The following is a 25719-nucleotide window of genomic DNA, read 5'->3' as shown; positions in this document are numbered from 1 at the left end:
GGGAGATGGAGAGAATCTTAAGCAGGCTCTACACTGAGCACAGAGCCTGACATGGGGCTCCATCTCATGACCCTGAGATCAGGACCTGAGCTGAAATCAAGAGATGCAGGCTTAACTGACTGAGCCACCCAAGCACCCCTAAAAACTCACTTTAGATATACAGACTTCAATAAATTTAAAGAAAGGGGATAAGGATGTATGATGAGACATTAAAGAACCAAATGGAAGCTGGAATAGCTATATTTCAGACAAAGTGGATTTCAGAACAAGGAAGATATCAGAGACAAAGAGGGACATTACATAATGATAAAGGATTCTCCAAGAATACAATCCTAAATGTGTATGCATCTAACAACAGAGTTTGACAATTTACAAGACAAAATCTAATAGGATCTGACAAGAGAAATAGACAAATCCAGTTAATGTTGGAAACTTCAACACTCCTCTTTCATTAATTCACAGAAGAAGTAGGCAGAAAATCAGTAAAGACATAGACGAACTGACTAGCACTATGAACCAAATTGACGTAGGAGACATTTGTAGAATATTCCACCAAACAACAACAACAACAACAACAACAACAAAAACAGATTATACACTCTTCTTGTGTACAAACAGAACATTCACCAAGATGGGCTATATCTAATTAAAGAAAACAGAAATCATACAATGTGTGGTTTTGGACCATAACAGCTTTAACTTAGAAATAACAGAAATACATCTCAACAATGTCCAAATGATTGGAAATTAAACAATATACATCTACATCAATGAATCAAGTGAAAAGTCTCAAGGGAAACTAAAAAATATTCTGAACTACACCAGGGGTCAACATACTTTTTCTGTAAAGGGCCAGATAGAAAATATTTTAGGCTTTGTGGGCCATATGGTGTCTGTCACTACTAATCAACTCTGCTGTTGTAGTATAAACAGCAAAACATGATAGATAAAAGAATGATCCAATAAAACTTCACTTATAAAACATACAGTGAGCCATATTTTGCCAAAGCCTGAATTAAATAAAAATATATGTCAAAATCTGCAGGATGCAGTTAAAGCAGTACTTAAAGGAAAATTTTTAACACTGAATACGTATACAGTTGATCCTCACTATTCACAGATTCCTTATTTGCAAATTTGCCAACTTGGTAACATTTATCTGTAACCCCAAAATGAATACTTGAAGTCTTCTCATGGTCATTCACAGAGAAACACAGAACAGCAAAAAAAAAATGGGAGTTGTCGGACACACACATTCCTAGATGAAGTTGAACAAAGTGTTCCTCTCCCTTCTTGTTTCAGCCCTCCTACTGTAAGCAAGCATCCTTTTCACAGTTTTAGTGCCAAGTTTTCCACATTTTGTGGGTTTTGTTAGTGGTTTTGCTATTTAAAATGGCCCCCAAACATAGTGCAAAAATGCTGTCTAATGTTCCTAAGTTTAGGAAGGCTGTGATACGCCTTTCAGAGAAAATACCTGTTAGATAAGCTTCATTTAGGCAAGAGTTATAGTGCTGTTGGCTTTGAGTTCAATGTTAATGAATCAATAATATATACTGAATAAGAGGTCTTTAAACAAGAAACAGACAGGCATGCCTGGTTGGCTCAGTTGGTTAAGCATCTGACTCTTGGTTTCAGCTCAGATCACGATCTCCGAGTCGTAAGATCGAGACCCCAGTCAGGCTCCACACTTAGTGTGGAGTCTGCCTGAGATTCCTTCCCCTTCTCTTTCCCTTCCCCTTTGCTCCTCCCCCAGCTCGTGCCTGTGAGCTCTCTTTCTCTAAAATAAAGTAAATAAATAAATAGAATCTTTAAAAAAAGAAAAAAGTAAACAGAAACAAACATACAAAAGATTACGTATGGATTGATTGACAAAAATGTTATGACCAGAGACTTGCCAGGAACTTGACCCCATATTACTCCTAGGAGCAGGAGCTCAGTACTCATTAATTCAGTGTTCACAGTGACTTTACAGAATATAACTACTGTGAATAATGAAAAGCAACTGTATTAGAAAAGAAGAAATACCTAAAATCAGTAACCTAATCTTAAATCTTAAGAAACCAGAGAGAGAAAAGCAAATCAAATGTAAAACAAGTAAAGGAAGGAATAATAAATAGTTGAACAGAAAATAATAAAATTGAAAAGAGAAAAACAATGGAGAAAATCAACAAAACAAAAAGCTGCTTCTTTGAAATTCTCAATAAAACAATAAACCTTTATCCAAGCTGATAGGAAAGGGAGAGGACTCAAATTACCAATAGCAGGAATATTAGTGGGACATCACTACTGATCCCACAGATGTTAGTAGGAATAAAGAAATACTATAAACAACTCTATGTCCATAAATTTGGTTACTTAGATGAAATGAAACCGTGCCCTAAAAGACAAAAACTATCAAAATTCATTCAAAAAGAGAGCCCTGAGTGTCCTATAAGTAAATAATTTAATAAGTAAATTAAACTTACAGCTAAAAATCTTTCTCCCCAAATCTCCAGGCCCAGATGATTTCATTGGTGAGTTCTACCACACATTTAAAGAAGAAATGATACCCATTCTCTAAAATTTATTCAAGATCATAGAAAAGGAAGGATACATCCCAACTCGTTTTATGAGGCCGGCGTTACCCTAATATCAAAGCCAGCAAAAATATTATGAGAAAACTACACACTAATGTCCCTCATGAACAAAGATGCAACAATCTTCAATAAAATATTAGCAAATTGAATTTGGCAATATATTAAAGAGATACTATATCATGATCAAGGGGTTCATCTCAGGAATACAAGGCTGGTTCAACATTCAAAATTAACAAGTCATTCACTAGATTAAATGACTAAATAATAAAAACATATTATCTCAATAAATTCAGAAAAAAAATTCAACAAAATTCAACACCTATGCACAATAAAAGCTCAACAAACCAGGGACAGAATAAAACTCCCTTAGCCTAATAAAAGGTATATATGAGAATCTTATAATAAACATCATTCCTTACAGTGAGATTGAACACTTTATGGTGAGATTGAATTCTGAAATCAGTAACAGGGCAAGAATATCCTCTTCTCGCTATTCTATACAATGTGATAGTGGAAGTCCTATCCAGCATAATAATGCAAAAGAAAAAAGAAAAGAAAAGAAAAGAAAAGAAAGAAAAGAAAAGAAAAGAAAAGAAAAGAAAAGAAAAGAAAAGAAAAGAAAAGAAAAAAAGAAAGAAAAAGGAAGGAAGGAAGAAAAAAGAAAAGAAAGAAAGAAAGAAAGAAAGAAAGAAAAGAAAGAAAGAAAAGTCGTGTCAAAATGACAGAGGAACCAACCTAAAAGAACTTTCAATGGCTAAAACTGGAACAATTTGATAGTACTGGATTATAACCCAAAGAATAAAATGCATATTCATGAGTCTCTACTGACAGAAATAAATGATTGAGTAAGTAAATGGGGGAGAAGGGACAAATATTTCTTACAGAAGAATTCCAAATAATGTGAGTAGTACCAGCCTTTCCAGGAGGTATAGCTTAATTCTCCTTGCCTTGAGCGTGAGCTGGTCTCAGTGACTCAACTTCCAAAGAACAAAGTGTGAAAAGGAAAAAGCAGGAACTTTACAGTGTTTGGGAAACCTGGCATATAACACCTGAAACAAGTCACTACGGTCATTGCCCCAGTGATAAGTCATGTTGATATCCTGTACCCCCGGATGTGATGTGGTGAGAAGGGCATTTCACCTCTTCCCCCCAAACCTCAATCTAACCAGAGAAAATATCAGAGAAACCCAAATTGAGGTACATTCTACAAAACAACTTACCAGTGCTGTGAAAATATTTCAAGATCATGAAAAACAAGGAAAGACTAAGGAACTATATCACAGATTAGAGGAGATTAAAGAGACATGACAACTAAATGCAACATGGGATTTTAAATTGAATTCTGGAACAGAAAAAGGACATAACTGGAAAAACTGGTGAAATCTGAATAAAGACTATAGTTTAAGTTAATAGTATTTTACCAGTGTAAATTTCTTAGCTTTGATAAATGTATCATATACTAACATTGGGGGATGCTGGATAAATAGTATACGGGAGCTCTCTGTACTACCTTTGCAATTCTTCTATAAAACTAAAATTAAAATTATTCCAATAATAATATAAAATTATTCCAATATAAAAAGTTTATTAAAAAAACTGAGGGGCACCTGGCTGGCTCAGTCAATAGAACATGTAACTAACTCTTGATCTTGGAGTCATGAGTTCAAGCCCCATGTTGGGCCTAGAGCTTTAAAAAAAAAAACGTGGGGCACCTGGGCGGCTCAGTCAGTTAAGTGTCCAACTCTTGGTTCCGGCTCAGGTAACGATCTCAGGGGTCATGAGATCGAACCCCGAGTTGGGCTCTGTGCTCAGCGGGGAGTCTGCTTGAGATTTTCTCCCTCTGACCCTCCTCCCACTGGCATGCGCACTCTCTCTCTAAAATGAATAAATCTTTAAAAAAACACAACAGAATGGGAGAACATATTTGTAAATCTTAAATCTGGTAGGGGGCTAATATCCAAAATATATAAAGCTCTTACGCAACTCAACAGCAAAAAAACAAACAATCCAATTGAAAATGGGCAGAGGACCTCAAGACATTTTCCCAAAGAAGACACCCAGATGGCCAACAGACACATGAAAAGATGCTCACCATCACTCATCATCAGGGAAATGCAAATCAAAACCACAATGAGATATCACCGCACACCTGTCAGAATGGCTAAAATCGAAAACACTATAAATAACAAAGTATTCTGTAAAGACTTTGGAAATCACCATCTTCCAATCCCCAAGGTAATAATTAATTCAGATAAAGATTATCAGTGGAGGCTGAAATTACTGGGGTGAAAGTTGCTAAGAAATACGATATTTGTACATTCTCCTTCAAAGGGGAAATGGACCTTTACAGCAGAGATCTGGTGATCACTGTCATCGAACTTAGCATCACTGAAGGCGGGCCAGCCTGACATTGTGCTTTTCCTGATGCAATGAGTAAGAAATACACAACATCACCTATGAAGAGTTCGTCCCCAAAATACTTAATTTGAATCTAATCAAGCTAAGACTTTACTTCTAGTTTATCAGAAAGAAAGGAAATTTAGGCTAAAAATTTAGCTAATAAATGTAGCTCACAGTATTCTGTAAAGAGCAGAAGAGCTTTCCTTTATTTCCTCCTCCCCCCCTTTTTATTATCACTACAGATGCATGGATTTCTGTTGTTAAATCAATTCCCTTCATTTTTCTTTGTGATGCCTAAATTATCCCAAATTTGGCCAGTGGAAACGGATTTAAGCCTGCTCCTGTAACCTTTTGGCATGACCTCCTTAGTCTTTGAGTACTTCCTATGGTATCTCTGGTTTTAAAAGTTAATTGTATGATGTTTATTTGCTGAAATTCCTGTAACATCTGCCCATTGGTTTTAGTTCTATTTTATTTTTTTAAAGATTTTATTTATTTATTTGAGAGACAGTGCATGTGCGCACCCAAGTAAGCAGAGCAGCAGACAGAGGCAGAGGGAGAAGCAGGCTCCCCGCTGAGCAGAGAGCCCGATGTGGGGCTCGATCCCAGGACCCTGGGATCATGACCTGAGCCGAAGACAGACGCTTAGAGGCACCCCTACTTTTTTAGTTCTACTTTCACTTCTTCCATGTGGAATGTTGTGTTACTTAAACACAGATATTATATCTGGGGTTGGAGCATTTCTATGAAACCGCTCCACAACATTGTATGAGCACATAAATCATTAATTAAGACCTACTCATATACTTACTTCATCCCTAGTCTCACAGGCTAGGATGTCCATTACACTTATTACTTGATTCAATTTCTGAAACCTGTTGAGAGTTTAAAGGCTTGTTTTCAAGGTTCCATCAGAATGCTCCCATGTCAAAACAGCTGCATCAAAGGAGCCAAGACATCTGTACTCTGCAAACTATAAAACACCGATGAAAGAAACTGAAGACGAAACAGACAAATGGAAAGATGTGCCATGCTCGTGGACTGGAAGAACCGATATTGTTAAAATGCCCATACTACTCAAAGCAATCTACAGATTTAATGCAATCCCTATCAAACTACTAACAACATTTTTCACAGAACTAGAACAAATAATCTTAAAATTTGTATGAAACTAGTAGCCAAAGCAATCTTGAAAAAGAAGAATAAAGCTGGAGGTATCTCCATCTCAGATTTCAAGATATACTACAAAGCTGTAGCTAATCAAAACAGTATGGTACTGGCACAAAAACAGACACATAGATCAATGAAACAGAATAGAGTCCAGAAATGAACCCACACTGACATAGTCCACTAATCTATGACAAAGGAAGCAAGAATATACAGTGTGGAGAAAGTCTCTTCAACAACTGGTGTTGGGAAAACTGGTTAGCTACATGTGAAAGAATGAAACTGGACCACTTTCTTACACCATACACAAAAATAAATTCAAAATGAATGAAAGATCTAAATGTGAGACCTGAAACCATAAAACCAGTAGAAGACATAGACTGTAATTTCTTTGACATTGGCCAGAGAAACATTTTTCTAGGCATGTTTCCTCAGGCAAGAAAAACAAAAGCAAAGAAGTAAAAAGGCAACCTACTGAATGGGAGAAGATATTTGCAAATGAATATCTGATAAGGGGTTAATATCCAAAATATATAAAGCTCTTATGCAACTCAACAGCAGAAAACCAAATAATCCAATTCAAAATGGGCAGAGGACCTCAACAGACATTTTCCCAAAGAAGACACCCAGATGGCCAACAGACACATGAAAAGATGCTCAACATCACTCATCATCAGGGAAATGCAACTCAAAACCACAATGAGATATCACTGCACACCTGTCAGAATGGCTAAAATCGAAAACACAAGAAATAACAAAGTGCTGGTTAGGATGTGGAGAAAAAGGATCCCTCATGTACTGCCGGTGGGAAAGCAAATTGGTGCAGCCACTGTGGAAGACCGTATGGAGATTTCTCAGAAGGTTAAAAGTACAACTACCCTACAATCTAGTAATTGCACTTTTGCAATATTTACCTGAAAAATACAAAAACACTAATTCAAAGGGATACATGCACCTCTATGTTTATAGCAGCATTATTTACAATAGGCAAATTATGGAAGCAGCCCAAGTGTCCATCAATAGATGAATGGATAAATAAGATGTGGGGTGTGTGTGTGTGTGTAAAATGGAGTATTATTCAGCCATTAAAAGAACAAAATCTTGCCATTTGCAACAGCATGGATGGAGCTAAAGACTATAATGCTAAGCAAAATAAGTCAGAGAAAGACAAATACCATAGTGAAATCACTAATTTGAAAAGATATATGCTCCCCTATGTGCAATGCAGCATTATTTGCAATAGCCAAGATATGGAAGCAAGCCATGTCCATCCATAGATGAATGGATAAAGAAGGTGTGTGTGTGTGTGTGTGTGTGTGTGTGTGTGTGTGTGTATAATGGAATATTACTCAGCCATAACAAGAATGAAATCTTACCATTTGCAACATGGATGAAACTAGAGGGTATAATACTAATGAAATAAGTCAGCCAGAGAGAGACAACTACCATATGATTTCACTCATATGTGGCATTTAAGAAACAAAATAAAGGGGGAAAAAAAGACAAAAGACCAGACTCTTAAATACAGAAAACTGGTAGTTGCCGGAGGGGAGGTGGGTGAGGAGAGGGATTAAATAGATAAAAGAGATTAAGAGTACACTTATCTTGATGAGCACTGAGAAATGTACAGAATTGTTGAATCACTACATTGTATACCTCAAACTAATGTAATACTGTATGTTAATTATACTTCAAATGAAAAAAAGGAGCCAGGTCATAATTTCCAATATATATTCTAGAATAGATTCACACACTGGGTTAGATCAAGTCTTTCATACTGCTACAATAACCACAAAGGCATATGAAATACTGTATTGGGACGCCTGGGTGGCTCAGTCGGTTAAGTGCCTGCCTTCAGCTCAGGACATGATTCCAGAGTCCTAGGATCCAGACCCTAGCCTGCCACTCCCCCTGCTTGTGCTCTCGTGCTCTCTCGTGAGTGCCTTCTCTCTCTGACAAATAAATAAATAAAATCTTTAAAAAACCTTAAAAAGAAAGAAAGAAAGACTGTATTAATGGCTGAGTTATACCCAGCATTAGTTATTAAAATGATCCCAACAATCCTTCAACATTCTCTTTTTTTTAAAGATTTATTTATTTATTTGAGAGAGAGAGAGCACGGGGAGCAGAGGGAGAGGGACAGACTCTCAAACAGACTCCCCGCTGAGCACGGAGCTGGATGTGGGGCTCAATCTCACAACCTTGAGATCATGACCTGAGCCAAAATCAAGAGTCCGACGCTTAACCGACTGAGCCACCCAGGCGCCCCTCCTCCAACATTTTCATATAGGTTTTGCAGTTATTATAATTTATACATTAAAACCATGTAAATGCAGACGTACCATCTTTTTAGGGTATACTCAATCAGCATTGCATATTACTATACATATTTGCTCAGGCCAGTAAAGAAAAGCCTGATGAGCCTTGAGCAAACAATGTCCCTGCTCTGACAGGTAAACAGAACTCTGTGCTCTAGAATCAGTATACCTTCAAATACATACAGACAGACATAACCCTTCCGGAGGGCACATGAATTCCAGTTCCTCTGTTTGCAGACATATTTCCAGTATCTGAAATTTGTTGGTGGCATTTGCCCACCGGGGAAAACAATTCTGATTATGCATGAGAAGTTAATCAATCATATTAAATACATAAAATAGTATACCATTTTATTTGTATTTCTTATTTCCTTTCCACCATGGTCAAAGCCCACTGAAGGCAGAAAGAATCCTTATGAAGTACTTTGTAACTCTGGGCAGGGAGAACGAAACAGTCACTCATCAAAGTATAATAATACAACAATAAAATAATAATTAAAATAACAAAATATATAATAATAGAGGGTGACTTTCAAGTACTAAGGTGACAAAATAGGAAAGAAAACCTAATGCTTAGTTAGTTATATAGGAATTTTTGAATGATGTGAAATTCTGACATTTTTGAATAGTAATAGGAAAAACAACATAAAACAAACAAAAAAGAGAAGGCAATGTAAGAGAAATGCTAAAGGCAAGAGCCGATTGAATCACATGTCAAGAGGATAAGCACACAAGCACACCAATCATCCAGAACGTACCTTTGTTCAGAAGAGGAAGGAAGTCAGGTGCTTTTTCCCCAAAAACCCTTTGAGCATCCTCGGCTTTCATTGACACTTCCTTTGTCTGAACTAGGAAAAAGCCTTTACCGACCATCTGTGGAAAATAAAATTTCATTTAGAGTTTAAAATGGACTTCTGGGATTAAAACAATATTTTTCTATTTGAATATTTTTCTATATAAAATGTGACACAGCATGCTGATTTTTGTTTAAATCATCACTCTAATTCAAGGTGTTTGCTCTAACAAGTTTTCACATACACGAGATTTTTCCAGATGGGCGGTTCTGGTTAAGAATTAGTGTGCAGTGCCTAATTTGTTTGTCCAATAAGAGAATGGTTAAGTAAACCAGGGTACATTCATCACAGGATGAAATAGCGTAGTTCATTAAATATAACAAATGATAAAATGGAGGAAAGCTCACGTAATCATTGTGAAAATCATGATACAAATGTATGTAATACAGCGCAATAGTGACAGACCACATTTATGGAGCCCTACGGTGTGCCAGGCAGTTTTATGCACTTTACATGTATAGCACATTTAACCCTCTCATGAGCTAGCTACGATTATTACCCTCATTTTACAGGTGAGAAAATGAAGGCACAGGGTGGTAAAGAAACTTACTCAAGGTCACACAACTATCAAGTAATAGAACTGTGATTCGCACCCAGGTAATCTGATGATAGACGAAACAAATGGAAGATGATTCCTAAAAAGATTATTCAAGATATAGTATGGTATGGATGTTTTCTTTTGTTATGGATGATTTTTAAACATTTCTGCTCTTCTTTATTTCTACAATTCTGTACACATGAATTTTTAAAATAACGATGAAAGTAGTTTTAAAAAATGCAAAGTATTCAACCACGTAATTTTTTTTAGCAAAGCCTATTGGATTTTTAAGTATAAAAGTGACATACATATATGCTCAACACAGAACACCTGAAAAATGAAAAAACAGAAACAAATACAAACCAAGGTGCTACTGCTCAAAGGTGCCACTGCCATTTGGGTATACTTCCTTTTACCCTCCCAGTTTTCTTTTCCCCCATTACAGAACCAACACATGTTCATTGTAAAATCCATATAACTACAAAAAGAAAAGAAAATCCTCCTCTTAATCCAGTTCCTAAGAATAACCACAACTGTTAACATTTTAGTATATATAACTTTCCAGACTTAGATCTCCAAAAAAAAAAAAATCAGATACTTACATAATATTCTACAAATTTTCACTTACTTGACTGTGACTATTTCCCAGCTATTCCACTATAAAATTTGTTTTAATGGCTGATAGCATTTCATCCAATCAGCTACATTATCCCCCGCCATTCCATCAAATTGGTTTCAAACGCAAATCCTTTTTCAGAGCCCTCAATGCTGCCTCAGAAAGAAGAAACGTACATAAAAAAGTAGCAGAAAATTGCACGGACATCACTGCCAGGTGATGACTGCAAAGTTACTTAAAATATCAGAAATAATCCTACATCTGTTTCTAATTTTCTAGATACTCACTACCTCTCATTTTGTAGTCAGACACATAAACTGACAAAAGATAATTAATTCGAAATACTGTTACCTAAGAACAAATAATGAATTACAAAACTTGATCTATTTTGGTATCTCACTGCAGATATCCGGAGGCTCTTTTTTCATGGAAATTCTTCCACTTCTAAGGACTGGAAAATAGCGGTAACAACCCAACCCCATTAAATTACGTAATACATTACTTCCAAACAATTCAAACTACTTTTACCCTGATTTATCCTGTGCACGTCTGTGATGTAGCAAGAGGAAGCAAGAAATCTGGTTTTTAGGTGAGAAAATTGAGGCCCAGTAACTTCTCTTGATTCCCTTTGGAATGTGCTTTCTGCTTTATCCAGCTTTTCTGGACTTCCTATCTCAAAAAACTATTATGATACATTTAATTTATAAAACAATGTGAAACAAAATTCTGTGATACTCCTAGGGTTTAACAAAACCAGAGTTAGCAATCACAGTTCCAGTCGAAGCTGTCTTAAGGTATTCGGGCTATGATATGATATACTCAAGTTTTGTGGGGTTTTTTTTTTTTCCATTTCAGAATTAAGTGGCTCCTACACATATTTTCCTGGGAACTTGAGCTTCATTTTTTTTTTGAAAAAAAAAAGTAATCTCTCCCTTAATACGTAAGTTAGTGATCTTTTAGCAGGTTTTGATACCCTCTTCACATGTACTTGGCATTTTCTTCTTTTCGTTCTCTTGTTATTCCTTAATTCTGCACTTTCAGAATTAGGTAGGATAACTCCAACCAGAAAGTCCCAGGGTTTTTCCTTCTAGGCTGAAGGGTAGTATCTGCCTTGAGTCCCTGCACTTTCAGTCACATTCCTGCTCCACCCGGCACTTGTCGACTTTCCTTTACCACCGAGGCATCAGATTAGCATCATGCTTAAGGGTTCAGACTGTGGTTTAAAGCCAGACTGCCTGGATTTAAATCATGGCTCTGCTGTTTACCAGCTGAGTGACCTTTTGCAAGTTACCTACTCTCTCCATGGCTCATTTTCCTTATCTGGAAAAACGTGAATGAATGGTACCTATTTCATAGATTATTCTAAATTAAGTGAATTACTTCTTTTAAATCCCTTATAACAGGGGCGCCTGGGTGGCTCAGTCGTTAAGCATCTGCCTTAGGCTCAGGGCCTGATCCCAGGGTTCTGGGATCAAGCCCCGCATCGGGCTCCTCTGCTGGGAGCCTGCTTCTTCCTCTCCCACTCCCCCCTGCTTGTGTTCCCTCTCTCGCTGGCTCTCTCTCTCTCTCTGTGTCAAATAAATAAATAAAATCTTTAAAAAAAATAAATCCCTTATAACAATGCCTGGTATAAACACTATCTAAGTGTTCACTATTATTATTGCTGCTGTTGCATTTTTGTTTGAAAATGTCTCATAATCCAGAAGGACATCTAAAGAACATCAATCTTTCTGGTCATGTTGCTTTCAAGTGCAGACAACACTGCCATTTTACACATCAGATACCAAAAATTCAAAGGTTAAGAACATCTGAGGACTCATGAAGAAAGACGGTTTGTTTTGATGGTTTTTTTTTCTTTAAACATGCTATATACTTTATGTCCACTTCTCAATTCCTACCAAAAAGGAGTTTAACCTGAATAATTACATCATCTGAAAATTGTATGTAGATATTTTTTTTAAGATTTTATTTTTATTTATTCGACAGAGATAGAGACAGCCAGCGAGAGAGGGAACACAAGCAGGGGGAGTGGGAGAGGAAGAAGCAGGCTCCCAGCAGAGGAGCCTGATGTGGGGCTCGATCCCATAACGCCGGGATCACGCCCTGAGCCGAAGGCAGACGCTTAACCGCTGTGCCACCCAGGCGCCCCTGTATGTAGATATATTTTAAGTCACCATGCAGTATAATGCAAATGCTGACCTCTCAGATGTTGGATTAACATGTGATTAGAGAGCTCAAAGGCCAGAAGTACGTCTATATCTTACCATGAACAACAACAACAAAATACCACAGTCTGAAAATTATACTTTGGTTTCTGGTGTTTCGAAAACCAGACTTCAGATATACTTTGTAGGTTTCAGACATGGGTTTTCTACATTGTAGGATGTACAGCTACAGAGAGGAAGTCATTTTTAGGGTTTTTTTTTTCTCCTTGTAATCTTCCTTTTGACGGAACAGTTACAATTTTTTTAAAAAATCCATTCAAAAGGAGACTTAAGGAGTTTTCCATTCACTTCTTCATTTCTGGGAGTTTGATTTTTAAATTTGAAGACTCCTTCTGAAGATCATCTGATTAATGGGCGACCAGTACATCCCACTGCTGCCTCCCCACTGGAGAGCCCACCAATACAGGAACTGGTACTTGTGGAGCCCCTAATGTCTACGTCCCCAGTTGTTTTTCCAGTGGAAGCTGCTTCCGCTAGAAGGACTCTTCTCTAGTCCCCAACTCACTGAGTCCCTGCTCCTGAGCCCACCACCTCTGCTATCCCAGCTCCCACCTCATTCTTACACACCAACCTCCCCTTCGCGTAGCAACAGGGCAAAGGAAAATAATGTGGAGGTGGTTCTCACGGTTGCCCCGGTGGCCAGAAGTGGTACTCCTAAATGTCTCTCCCACCCCCTCCAACCAATTAAAACTCCAAATAAATACTCCCAACTAAATAACGTCATGCTTTACTTGGCCCTACTACTTTTGTAAGCTTCCATGGAAATCATTTATTAGATAGAACGGAAGTTCTCTGAGGGCAGAGAATTTTGCCTATCTGTCTCCACCTCCAGCATACAGTGTAGGTCATGAGCTTGCAGTTGCCACCAGCTGTAAGATGCGTTTCGGAAAAGCAAAAATGTGGAAAGCAACCGTGCATCCTGTAGTCAATGAAAGATGTCAACAGAAGTAACTCTTCACATAATAGTGCTTAATACATGCTTACTGAACTATATTTTCCAGTTTCTTTGGGAAAGTCTCTTGAGGCCTAAGCAATCAGCTTACAGATACATCTGCAGGGGGCAGGGGGCTAGAACTTAAGGATTGCCTGTATTCCTAATAGCCAGTTTTGGAAAAGAACACAAGTTCTCCAGAAAGTGGTGTGTTTCTATCTAGGCGTGAGTCTGTCTCTCTTGTCTCTCTCCTTACCTCATCAATTAGTTTTCTGGCATTTGCGATAGTGTAATCACCAGCAAATAATACCACTAAGCATGACTCATCACTGCTCTTCGGTCTCTGACCCCGAGATACCGGAATGATACTTCTATTGGCTTCTGTGGCCACGCGGACAGCTTTGAGCTCTTCGGTAGTAGGCAGAGGAACATGGTCTTGAACCACAGCATCCTCTGGAAGAAGGCTCCAGTTGAGTTCTCCTGACACCGGTGTGAAGTCATGAATGTTGCTCCAGGTGTTATTGAAGATACTCAGCCCTGCATCTTTGAACTGGAAGGCTAATTCAGGGTAGTACCACTGGAAGCAGCCAAACTTGATGTTTGTGGAAGACTCGATGATGGGCTGAGTGGCACAGCACAAAAATACTTCCAGCTTTCTACAATCCCTCACACGAAACTGCTGGCAGGCTAACGTGCACTTGCAATCTCTGCAATTCCGGAAAAACACACTGCCTTTCACAGGTCCCAGAAAAATGACGCAGTTAGTACAGTCATCGATAGTGACTGTAGCAGAGTGATCAAAGATATAGATGTTACAGTTCTCACAGTCTTGAATGAGAAACTGTTGTCCTGCCACTTGGCCAGGTAGGCGACCGACTGTTTCATCCTTCAGGCCACTGAACATGTAGTCTTTGGGATCAACCTGCAGGGACAAAACATAGGCCTTGAGTGTTACTGACATTATTCAACAAGTATTAGTCAAGTGTCTACTGGGTGCCAGGCACAATTCTTGGTGCTAAAATACTAAGCTCCTGCACTCATTGACTTTGCAACATAGTAAGAAAGTGAACAGCACAAGTTGTTTTTTCCAATAATTAAAAGGAATGACGAGGGGGGAAAAAGGGAGAGGGGGCTGTGATAAAGAAAGACTCAAGGACATAGCAACCAAACAATATGTGGACATTGTTTGCATCCTGTTTCAACACAGCAACTATAGAAACACTTTTTTGAAACAATTGGGGAAATTCTCACGCATACAGCATTTTGGATGATGTTAAGGAATATTGCAGCCCTGACTCTTTTTCTGATGCTTCCCTTTTTAAAATTTTTTTAAATTCAAGTATAATTAACAGACAGTGTTATATTAGTTTCAGGTGTACAATGTAGTAATTCAATAATTCCATACATCACCTGGCGCTCATAACAAGTGTCCTCCTTAATCCCCATTACCTATTTCACCCATCCCCTCAGCTACCTCCCCTCTGGTAACCTCCAGTTTGTTCTCTCTATATTTAAAAGGCCGGTCTTTGACTGTCTTTCTCCTTTGTTCATTTGTTTTGCTTCTTAAATTCCACAAGTGAAAATTTAAAACAACTTCTTTAAAAACTTCTGAAATTGGAAATATACCCAGATTGAAATGTATTTCTCTATCCTTCAATAAATGGATGCATGGGTCTTAGTTTCTAAACCCCGACTGATTTCTGCAATATGCTACAGAAAACGGAAGAACCTGAAGGCACAAGAATCACTATATGGCATAACTCCCACCTGCAAGTTCGATTCAAATATTTATTGAGCTTTTCTTACAATGTAATTCTTCAAATGCCACCATTCCCATATTTAGATATCCTAAACTAAAGCACACATAACCTTTTAAACAGTATGCCTGGAATTTGTCACATTATATATTTTAAAATTCTAACTGACCTCTAAGAGTCACAAAAAGGCCATTTTGATTTTTCCAAATTACGTTTGAGTCTACTTGCACTGTTTTATCTCTTCGCAAATATTAAATTTCATGCAGTACTATACATGTGCCGGAAATATGACTCCTATGCAGTAGGTAAAATTTTGATTATCCACAAAGGATAATTTAATCATCCCAAACATTACCAAACTAACTTAAAGTGACTTATTCGGTATTGCACAATAAATGCTGTACTTAACCAGTTTTACATCATGTAGTAGGAGTACTGGTCTGTAGCATGAGGCAGTAAAAGAGGCACTTAGGTTCCCAGTCTGCAATTTTGTCACCTATGAGCAACATGGTCTTGGAAAAGGCACTTTAACTTTCCAGATCTTCAGTCATTCAACCAACATTTGAACACCCAATATGAGCCGGAGAGCCTCTTCGGCACTAACATGAGTATAACCAGCTCTTCCCATAAAAAAGTAAACACTAACGTAAACAGATGATTTAAAAACAACTTGGCTGTGTAATGCAAGATGCCTAGAATATTCTGGAAACACAGAGGAGGGACGCCCGGGGTGGGGGAGGTAGGGGTGTTAAGACTTTACTAACAAAGTGAGAATGAATGAGCTGGAGTTCACCACATAAAATGGGTAGGAGTAAAGGATCCTCCCTTCCCACACCAGATAAAAGTGAAAGAATTAACAAAATAAAACTCTTCAGAGAACGTGAGGACAGCCGAAAGTGGTTTGGTGTTTACCAGTGATATCAGAATGGGAGCAGATGAAGCTAGAGAGACAGGCAGGGGCCATATTATAAAGCCTGGAAGTTATCCACAGGCAACAGGGTACCACAGAAGGATTTTAAATAAGAAAAATGTACATTTCAGGAAGATTACTCTGATAATAAGGAGGTGGAGCATGGCTCTGAGACTGTTGCAGTCATCCAGTAAGGCCTAGACGTAGAGCAGTGGTTAGGAGAGAAGAGGAAGATGGGATAAATTTGAGAAATTCTGAGGAAGTTGAATCAGTAAATTTGGTAATTCAATGGCTGTAGGAGGTAAGGCGGAAGGATGGGTCCAAAATGCTTCCTAGTTCTCTAGTCAGTGTTTTTTGACTTTTTTGGACTATAATCCACATTAGCAGATTCTTCAGCGCAGCCCAGTACACCTGCTTGTGAGTACTTGTGCATGTACACATACCAAAGAAATAAAAGCTTCACAAATAATATTTACCCCAATTTTGTGTTAAGCCCCCCAAAATGTTCTGTTAGCCCACTGACGGGTTTGAAAAAACACTGCTCTGATTTATATGATTGGATGTTAGTAGTGCCATACATCAGAAAAAGTGAAAAATACAGGAGGCAACACAGGTTTGATGTGGAAAGAAGTGTTCAAGAAATTCTATTTCTGGGGCGCCTGGGTGGCTCAGTCATTAAGCGTCTGCCTTCGGCTCAGGGTGTGATCCCGGCGTTCTGGGATCGAGTCCCGCATCAGGCTCCTCTGCTAGGAGCCTGCTTCTTCCTCTCCCACTCTCCCTGCTTGTGTTCCCTCTCTCACTGGCTATCTCTATGTCTGTCAAATAAGTAAATAAAATCTTTAAAAAAAAAAAGAAATTCTATTTCTACGATTTTACAGGTGATGCGTGTATATAAAGGTACTGGGGCACCTGGGGCGCTCAGTAAGTTGGGCGACTCTTGGTTTCGGCTCAGGTTGTGATCTCATGGGTTGTGAGATCAAGCCCCGTGTCAGGCTCCATGCTCAGTGCGGAGTCAGCCTGAAGATTCTCTCCCTCTGCCCGCCCCCTCAAATAAATAAATGCATCTTTTTTTTTAAGGTACAGTATTCCAGTTTGGTCTCTACCAAGAAACTGAATTAGCATATTTGCTGGTTCCCTATTGCCTAAGATCAACCCCAAAGGGACGATGTGAGGAAAACACCTAGAAAAAGGGAAACTATAAGTCCCTGTGGTGGAGTGTGGGAGGATAAAACAGAAAATGAACCTCTAGGATTTCTGTTCTTGCTTCTCCCTAACCCTAAATCTTGAGACAACAGTGCTTCTCCCACACCTGCTGGGACTCAGATCTCTGGTCCTGACTTCATTTGAGTAAATTCAGGGCAGGACAGAAACCCTGTGCTGGTAAAGAGCTGGGAAAAAACAGGCAGGGACTAACTCTGACAGATGCTCAGGACCTCTCCAAACCCTCGTAACGGGCAGATTAAAATCTAAAGAGTGTCTTCTAATGCTGCTTCTCCCAACTACTGATTGGTCAAGTAGACCAAAAAAATTAACAAGAATATATAAGATCTGAACCACACAATGAGAATAAGCTTGAGTTCTGCGTCCAACAAGTAGAGTGTACTCACGGTTTTCTTAAGGACACACGAAAGCTTTTTTAAAAAAATCATATACTAGATCATAAAGCCTAAACAAATTTTAAGTAATAGATAACTTACAGATCATGATACGGTACCAACATGTAATTAAGTTAAAAGCTAACAACAACAGATACTTTTAATCTTGGGTACTTGAAAAATTTAAAAACACACTGCTAAATAAGTCATGGGTTAAAGAAGAAATCATAATCAAATCTAAAAATACTTAGAATTAAATGCTCAGGCACCACATTTGGGATGCAGCAAAGATGGTGCTTTGAAGGAAATCTATAACCTTAATTGGGTATAATAAAAACACTCAAAATCAGTTAAATGTCCATCTTAAGAAATTAGACAATAAACAATAAACCTACAGAAAGTAGGAGAAAAAAGATAAATAGTAGAAATTAATGACTTAGGTATTAAATATATAATAGAAAACATCAGCAAAGCCAAAAATATGGGTTGGGGGGGCAAAAAATAGGCCAACTTCTGGCAAGAATGACCAAGGAAAGAAGAGCGAAACACGAACAGTAGGAATGAAAAGGGGGTATCACCATAAATAGAGGTTAAAAAGAGAATAGTATCAACAACCATATCTCCACAAGTTTTAAGAGATTTTGTCTATGAATGAACAAATCTCTTAAAAAATAAGTTATCACAACTGACTCCAGAGGAAGTTAAAAGCTTAAATAAAATGCTATTACTACTAAAGAAATACAAGCAGTGGGCTAAGTGTTCCCACAAAGAAAACACCAGGCCCAGATGGTTTTATAAGCAGATTCCAATTTTATTTATCCCAGGTTTATGCAAACCCATAAAGACAATAGAAAAAGAAGGAACAGTCCTAACTCGTGCTATTAGCCTGCCAGGCAAGACCCTAGTAAGAAAAACAAAGACAGAGCAAGAGAAGATTTTAGGTTCATTTCACTCCCATCTATAGATGGGGGGGGGAGGGGGAAAGAACCCTGCAAATTAAATCAATCCTATAAAAAGAGAAAGCACCACAACCAACTTGAGTGAAAATGGTCAGTATTAGAAAATCTTTCAATGTAAGTCATTACTATGTGATAACAACTTACATTTTACTCCTAATTCCTATTGCTCTCCTATGGGAATTTCGTCTTCAGTAGATCTGAAACACTTGCTGTGACTTGTCTATGCCCTCTGATTCTCCTTTGCCAAGACGGCCTTCTCTAGTTCTTGTCCACCTGTCAAACTTTTCCTGTGAAGCTTTCCCCAGTTTTCTCAACCAGAAGCCTGCTCTCCCTTTTCGGAGTATCTATATTATATTAAATACCAGTCTGTCCCTTCCTGTACAGCGATCTTCAGGCTGGAATCCTGTAACCAATCTATTTAAAACTGAAACACCTCCTCCAATACCACCTCTTCACCCTTCTTTTTCTCCAAAGCATTTCGCTTCCTTTTAACGCACTATGTAGGAATTACATTTATTGTCTTTATTCTACCAGTCCTCCGTGAGGACATAAGCTCCATGAGGGAAAGGATTATCTGTCTGGCCCACCCCTGTCCCCCCGCCCCAGAACAGTGCGGGGCACCACAGAGGCCCTCCACACGTCCATGCTGAAGCCATTGTAACTACTTGTTCTCTGTTAAGTCAGAGTGTCACCTGAGGGAGGTGGTCTCCAGGTGTCTCTTGAACAAACAAATGCGGAGAGGAACTAAGTGTGGTGATCACACACTTCTCCACTCCCCGTTCTCCGTGCCATCCCCAAGGAAGAGACCCTGATAACGATCAAGAACAACATGATATCCTTAAGGACAGTTAGTCAGGTCACTGTTCAAGCTGGCCAGCTTCCGCGTAGGAAGATGATCATACACAAAGGAGGCCAAGGCCCTCTTAATATCAGTCGTGGGTTTCTCCTTTTTACATTCTCTGCTCTCCCATACGTGTTGGTAAAAGCAAGCTGCAGCTGCCTTGCACTTGGAACAGCCAGTGCTCATGGAGCAGGCTAATGGGATCTGGATCTAATCCAGGCCTTGAAGCGGAGAAAACGGAACACGCAGGAGTGGTTTCAGTCAGTTCTGCTTTAGGCCTTTAGGAGGGTAAAAACGTGCTCTGGTCTTCTTCAGCCTGTCGCCTTGGCCCAATCCACCTCCCACAGGGGTGGAAAGATCAAGAGCGCCCGGGTTAGGTGTAGGGAAAAGGGGCCCATGAGCTGGCCTGTCTCTACCAAGGCCTCAAACTCAATGGGCAAGTACAATCTTCAAGTTTCGGTTGACAGTTACCTCACTGTACCAGAAACGCCTTAAAACTCTGATGTAAAACTTTGTGTGTATTTTCCTGGGGGATTAGTTTGGGGTTCAAGATTCTGGCCAAGTTATCTTTGCCTAAAATATGGATAACAAGTTCAAACATTTGCAAGCGTATTTATCTGAGAATTAAGTAGGGAACAAACCAGTGTTTGGATAAAAATAAAAAAATAAAAGAGTTGGGGTGCCTGGGTGGCTCAGTTGGTTAAGCATCTGCCTCTGGCTTAGGTCTTCATCTTGGGGTCCTGGGATCTGCAGGTTGGGCTCCCTGCTCAGTGGGGAGTCTGATCTGCTTTTCCCTTTCCCTCTGCCCCTCCCCTCTCCCCCTGCCCGTGTGTGCGGTCTCTCTCAAATAAATAAGTAAAATCCTAAAAAAAAATAGAAGTTAATACCTGTTACTTAAAGGAATTCAGCAGATTTGTTTTGCATGGAAATGATACATAAGCTGTATAGTATTTGAGAAATTTCAACTATATTAATTATAATTTGTTCTATATCCGGAGTTGCAGTTAAGACTTGCTGCAAATGCAGAAATAATATTTGCTCTTAACTTTGAAATTACTGAGCTGCTACCTTAGTCTGCCTAGGAAGTGTTATGTACTGAATACCTGTATCCTCTCAAAACTGAGATGTTGAAGTCCTAACCCCCAAAGTGATGGTACTTGGGAAGTTATAAGCGCAAGGCCTCATGATGGGATTAGTGCTCTTAGAAGAAAAGAAGACATCTCCCTCTCTTCCTCCCGCCGCCTCCCTCCCTCCTTGTGCACACACCAGAGGAAAGGCCGTGAGTACACAATAAGGTCACTGAGTATGAGCCAGGAAGCAGGCCCTCACCAGTGAGAACTGTGGAACTCCTGGCACATTACAATTCTGTCCAAATTCCTGCAGTAAGAGACTTGACCAAACTCTAGCGTGGCTTCTAACAGCACAAAGCCATGTCTCAGGAAGGCCCCTACTCCCCTAACCCCACGAGAATTCCTGCCTGGAAAATTTCCCTGATGGGAAAATTTACTATTTGTTCTGGCCAATACCTGATAATAGGCCCCTTACCTCCCTTTCTTAGAGCATTTATTAAAAAGGGCTTAACAGCTGTGAATATGTAAGACTTAAAACTCAGAAATATCTTTCTCAAGGACCTGAGAGTCGTTCTTTTGAAATATAATTACCAGGAAGGATAGGGCCTCTGTCTACCAGTCTCTGTGGGAGGATAGAATCCTAACTTTGATAACTGTGAGTGAACAAACACAGCTGGTTTAATCACATTTACACTGACCAACTTTGTAATTTTCACTTCTGACTCTACAGAGCCTCTCTTCTCCCGGCTCCCTCATTTTCCTGATAAAATTGCTGAAATCACTTCTGCACAAATTGGAACAGAGCTCAACTCTGTCCCCTACTGGCAGTAGTTACTGAATAAAATCTGTTTTCAGAGCTTTAACTAATGTCCAGCAGCATTTATCTTTGACACCAGGCACTCGATCTGCTGGTACCTTGTTCTTGGACTTCTCAGTCTCTAGAACCATCTAATAAATAAGTGTCTGCTATTTAAGCTACCTAGTCGATGCTATTTTGTTATGGCAGCCTGAGACAGACTAAGACTGGTTGCCATAACAAGACAACAGACCCGGTGGCTTGAACAACAGAAATTTACATCTCACAGTCTGGAGGCCTGGAAGTCCAAGATTAAGGTGCCATCACAGTTGGTTTCCAGGGAGACCTCTCTCCCACCCTCCCTCCCCCCCCTCTCCTTCCCTCCATCCCTGGCAGACAACAGCTGCCTTCTCACTTTCATCCTGACAGGGCCTTCTTAGTGAGCGCAGGGCAAGCTCTCCCATGTCTCTTCTTAGGAGGACACTAATCCTATCAGATCAGGCCCCACCCTTATGATCCCTTTTAACCTTAATTACTTCCTTTGAGGCCCCATCTCCAAACACAGCCACTGGGAGAGTTAGGGCTTCAACATAGGAATTTTGGAGGGACACAAATATTCAGTCCATAACAACTGCCAATGCTGAGGAGTTAAATGTAATTTACTATTCTTCTAAGTATTTCATCTGGACACCTCAGTTCTTCTAGTTACAGGGAGAAATTAATGCTATAGTTAAAGATCCTCTAAGCCAAAGAGTTCTATAGTATAAAATTATTTGGACTGTCAATATAGTCTACAAAGGAGAAAGGGAGGATTTATGTTGTTCCACCTTCTCAACAAATCCTGAAAGTTGTTCAAAACAAAAAATAATAATAAACAACCTGAAGCTTAGGACCAAGTAATTTTGCAAAAGTTACTAGTTCTCAAATAAAGTGCCCCAAATCACAAACGTGGAGAGGTCATAGTTCAAGCTACCTTTTCACATGAGCCACCTAGGAAGTGAGTTTAGTTTAGGCTGTATTTCTTACTGCAATCCATAAAAGGTAGATACCCTTTCAAAATCAAAGAAACATTTCAATAGCTGGAATTCACCTGACACAGCTACAAAGTTAAGCATTATTCTCCTAACAGAAAATGAAAGTAAACCTCTTATTTTTTTTTTTTACTAAGCAGCAATGCAAATTTTCCATTAAAATTCATCTCCACAGGTAAGCTTCCATAATGATAATCTGAGAAGAAATAAAGGAATTTATTAATTTTAATGGAAAGCCTGTCTGCACAGAAGTCCAAAATAAAGCTCAGGAGTGTAAGAAGCACTGTATAGGTACGAGGCACCATTCTGCAGTGCTTTATAATCATTCACTCAATAGTCATAAAAACCCTGGGGCGCCTGGGTGGCTTAGTCGGTTGAGTCTGACTTTTAATTTCAGCTCAGGTCATGATCTCAGGGGCATGAGATCCAGCCCTGTGTTGGGCTCTACCAGCCCTCTCCCTCCCCCTCAGCCCCTCCACCCCTGCGTGTCCGAGCACACACGTGCTTTCTCTCTCTCTCAAATAAATAAATAAAATCTTTTAAAAAATACTCATAAAAACCCCTATCAGAGTTGTGTACTATTATCTCTGTTTTATAGATGAGAAAATTTAGGCACCCAGAGGCTAAATTGCCCAAAGTCACACAGTTAGTAAGTGCTTGAGCTGAGTCTCACGCCTAGGCAGTCTGGCTCCTAAGTACATTTTCTTGGTTGCTTCTTCATATTTAACCATATTCAAACAGAAACCAATGTTTACTAGGCACATAAATCAATGGAACAGAACAGAGAGTTCAAAAATAGACTTGTGTATACATTGACAAAGGTACAAAGGCAATTCAATACAGAAAGGATAGTCTTTTCAACAAATGGTATTGGAACAATTGGAAATCTACATGTAAAAAACAAGACTCTCATATTTTGCACCATATATAACAATTAACTCAAAATGGATCACAGAACCGAACTGTAAAACCAAAACCTCTACAACTTCTAGAATAAAGCAGAGGAGAAAATTTTTGTAATCTGGGTTAGGCAAAGATTTTCTAGATGTGAAACCAAAAACACAACCCATAAAAGAAAAAACTGAAAACTGGACCTTTATCAAAACAGAAAATTTTTGTTCTTCAAAAGACACTGTTAAGAGAAGACAAATCATTAATTGGGAAAAAATCTGCAAAACACACGTATGACAAGGGATTTGTATTCAGGATGTATAAAAATAAAGTCTCAAAGGTCAATTAAGAAAACAATCCAGTAAAAAGGGCCAAAAGATTTTAATGAACACTTCACCAAAGTAAATATATGGATGGCAAATAAGTACATGGAAAAATGCTCAACATCATTAGTCATCAGGGATATTCAAGTTAAACCACAATGAAATACCACTACATGCCTATTAAAATGGCTAAAATTAAAAAAAAAACCCTGATCATACCAAGCACTAGCGGCATAGCAACTGGATCTCATATGTTGCTGGTAAGAATACAAACTGGCATAGCCCCTTTGGAAAATAGTTTGGCAGTTTCTTATAAAGTTTAATATACAATTTCCATATGAGTCAGTTAAACCCACTCCTAGGTATTCACCCAAATGAAATGAAAAATGATGTTCACTCAAAATCTTTTTGAGCATGCAAACATTTGAGCATGCAAATGTTTATGGTAGCTTTATTCATAATTACCAAAACTGAAAACAACCCCAATGTTCCTCGACTGGTGAATGGATAAACAAACACGGTATACCCATGTAATGGAATACTACTCAACAGTAAAAAGAAACTCCTGATACATGCAACAACATGGATGAATTTTGAAGGTATCACACTGAGTGAAAGAAGGCATCACACTGAGTGAAAGAAGGCAGACTCAAAGGGTTACATACTACATGATCATTCTCAAAAAGACAAAACTATAGGGATGGGGCACCCGGCCGGTTCAGTTGGTCGAGCATGTAACTCTTGATCACGGGGTCAAGAGTTTGAGTCCCATGTGGTGTAGAGATTACTTAAATAAATAAAACTTTTTTTAAAAAAGACAGAACTATAGGGATAAAAAACTGATCAGAGGCTGGGAGCAGAGTCAACTACAAAGGAGCATGAGGACATCTGGGGGGGATGATGGAACTGTTCTATAACTCGATTGTGGTGATCAGTTACTTGACTACGTTCATTTGGCAAAACTCATAACTGTACACTTTAAAAGGGTAAATTTCACTGTATGTAAATTACACTTCATTTAAAACAAAATTACTTAAAATTTCAACATTGTTGTATCAGTTTCAGGACTACACGGCTACATAGCTGAAAGGCTATTTCATAAATGAAAATGGCAGTGCCATGTAATTACAAAAATAATAATAAACACCAGTACCTTAATCTTACGTACACTGAAGACAAAAGGTGAAGCACTGTATTTGTATTAGTTCACCATGTTGCTAAATTTATAACCACAAAATAGGATTATGAAATTTTAGGATTGAAAAGGATTTTCCATACCATCTCATCGAATGTTAATCTAATTTTACAACCTATCACATTCCCTTTGTTCACCCCGATTTGCCTGAATGCATTGTTTACCCACCCTCGTCCTGAGATACTCAAAGAATTAAGAGAACTGGAGTGGATTTTAGGAAATTGAGAGCTGGAAAAGCTAAAGGCCTTTACCAATGAGGTATACTGCTGAGTAAAAATTAAAACCCAGTCCCATATACTTTTCACTCTCTGTGCTTTTCCCCTTTACCAAAACTTTACGTAAGTGAAGAAATTTGAACCCTCAGTACACTGTTGGTAGAAATACAAAATGGTGCAGATACTTTAAAAAAATTCAGCAGATCTTGAAAAAGTTAAACATAGTGTTACTATATGACTCAGGAATACCACACCTAGGTATATCCCCAAGAGAAATAAAAACCTATGTCCACATAAAAAATTGTACGCAAATATTCATAGCGGCATATTTGTAATGGCCAAAAAGCAAAAACAACCCAAATGTCCATCAACTGATGAATGGATAAATAAATTGGACAAACAAAATTTATAAGTAAATATAATATTCCACAGAATTGTGGAATATTATTCACCAATAAAAAGGAGTAAAGTACTGATACATGCTACAAAATGGATGAATCTCAAAAACATG

At 38.6% G+C, this 25719-nt stretch overlaps 1 protein-coding gene across 2 annotated transcripts in view; it reads right to left on the bottom strand.

Moving 5' to 3' along the window:
• Positions 1-25719, bottom strand: part of RP2 (RP2 activator of ARL3 GTPase) — a 49625-nt gene that overhangs the window by 17052 nt on the left and 6854 nt on the right. For both annotated transcript variants that reach the window (XM_011235029.3, XM_034649135.1), the window contains exons 2-3: positions 13882-14547; positions 9220-9334 (exon numbers count right to left, since the gene is read on the bottom strand). In XM_011235029.3, coding sequence (XP_011233331.1) covers positions 9220-9334; positions 13882-14547 — 781 coding nt within the window. The remainder of the gene's footprint in view (positions 1-9219; positions 9335-13881; positions 14548-25719) is intronic.

This window comes from Ailuropoda melanoleuca, chromosome X (assembly GCF_002007445.2).
Source record: "Ailuropoda melanoleuca isolate Jingjing chromosome X, ASM200744v2, whole genome shotgun sequence".
NCBI lineage: Eukaryota > Metazoa > Chordata > Mammalia > Carnivora > Ursidae > Ailuropoda > Ailuropoda melanoleuca.
The sequence above is the reverse complement of the archived record's forward strand: the minus strand, read 5'-3'. Positions and strand labels throughout refer to the sequence as shown.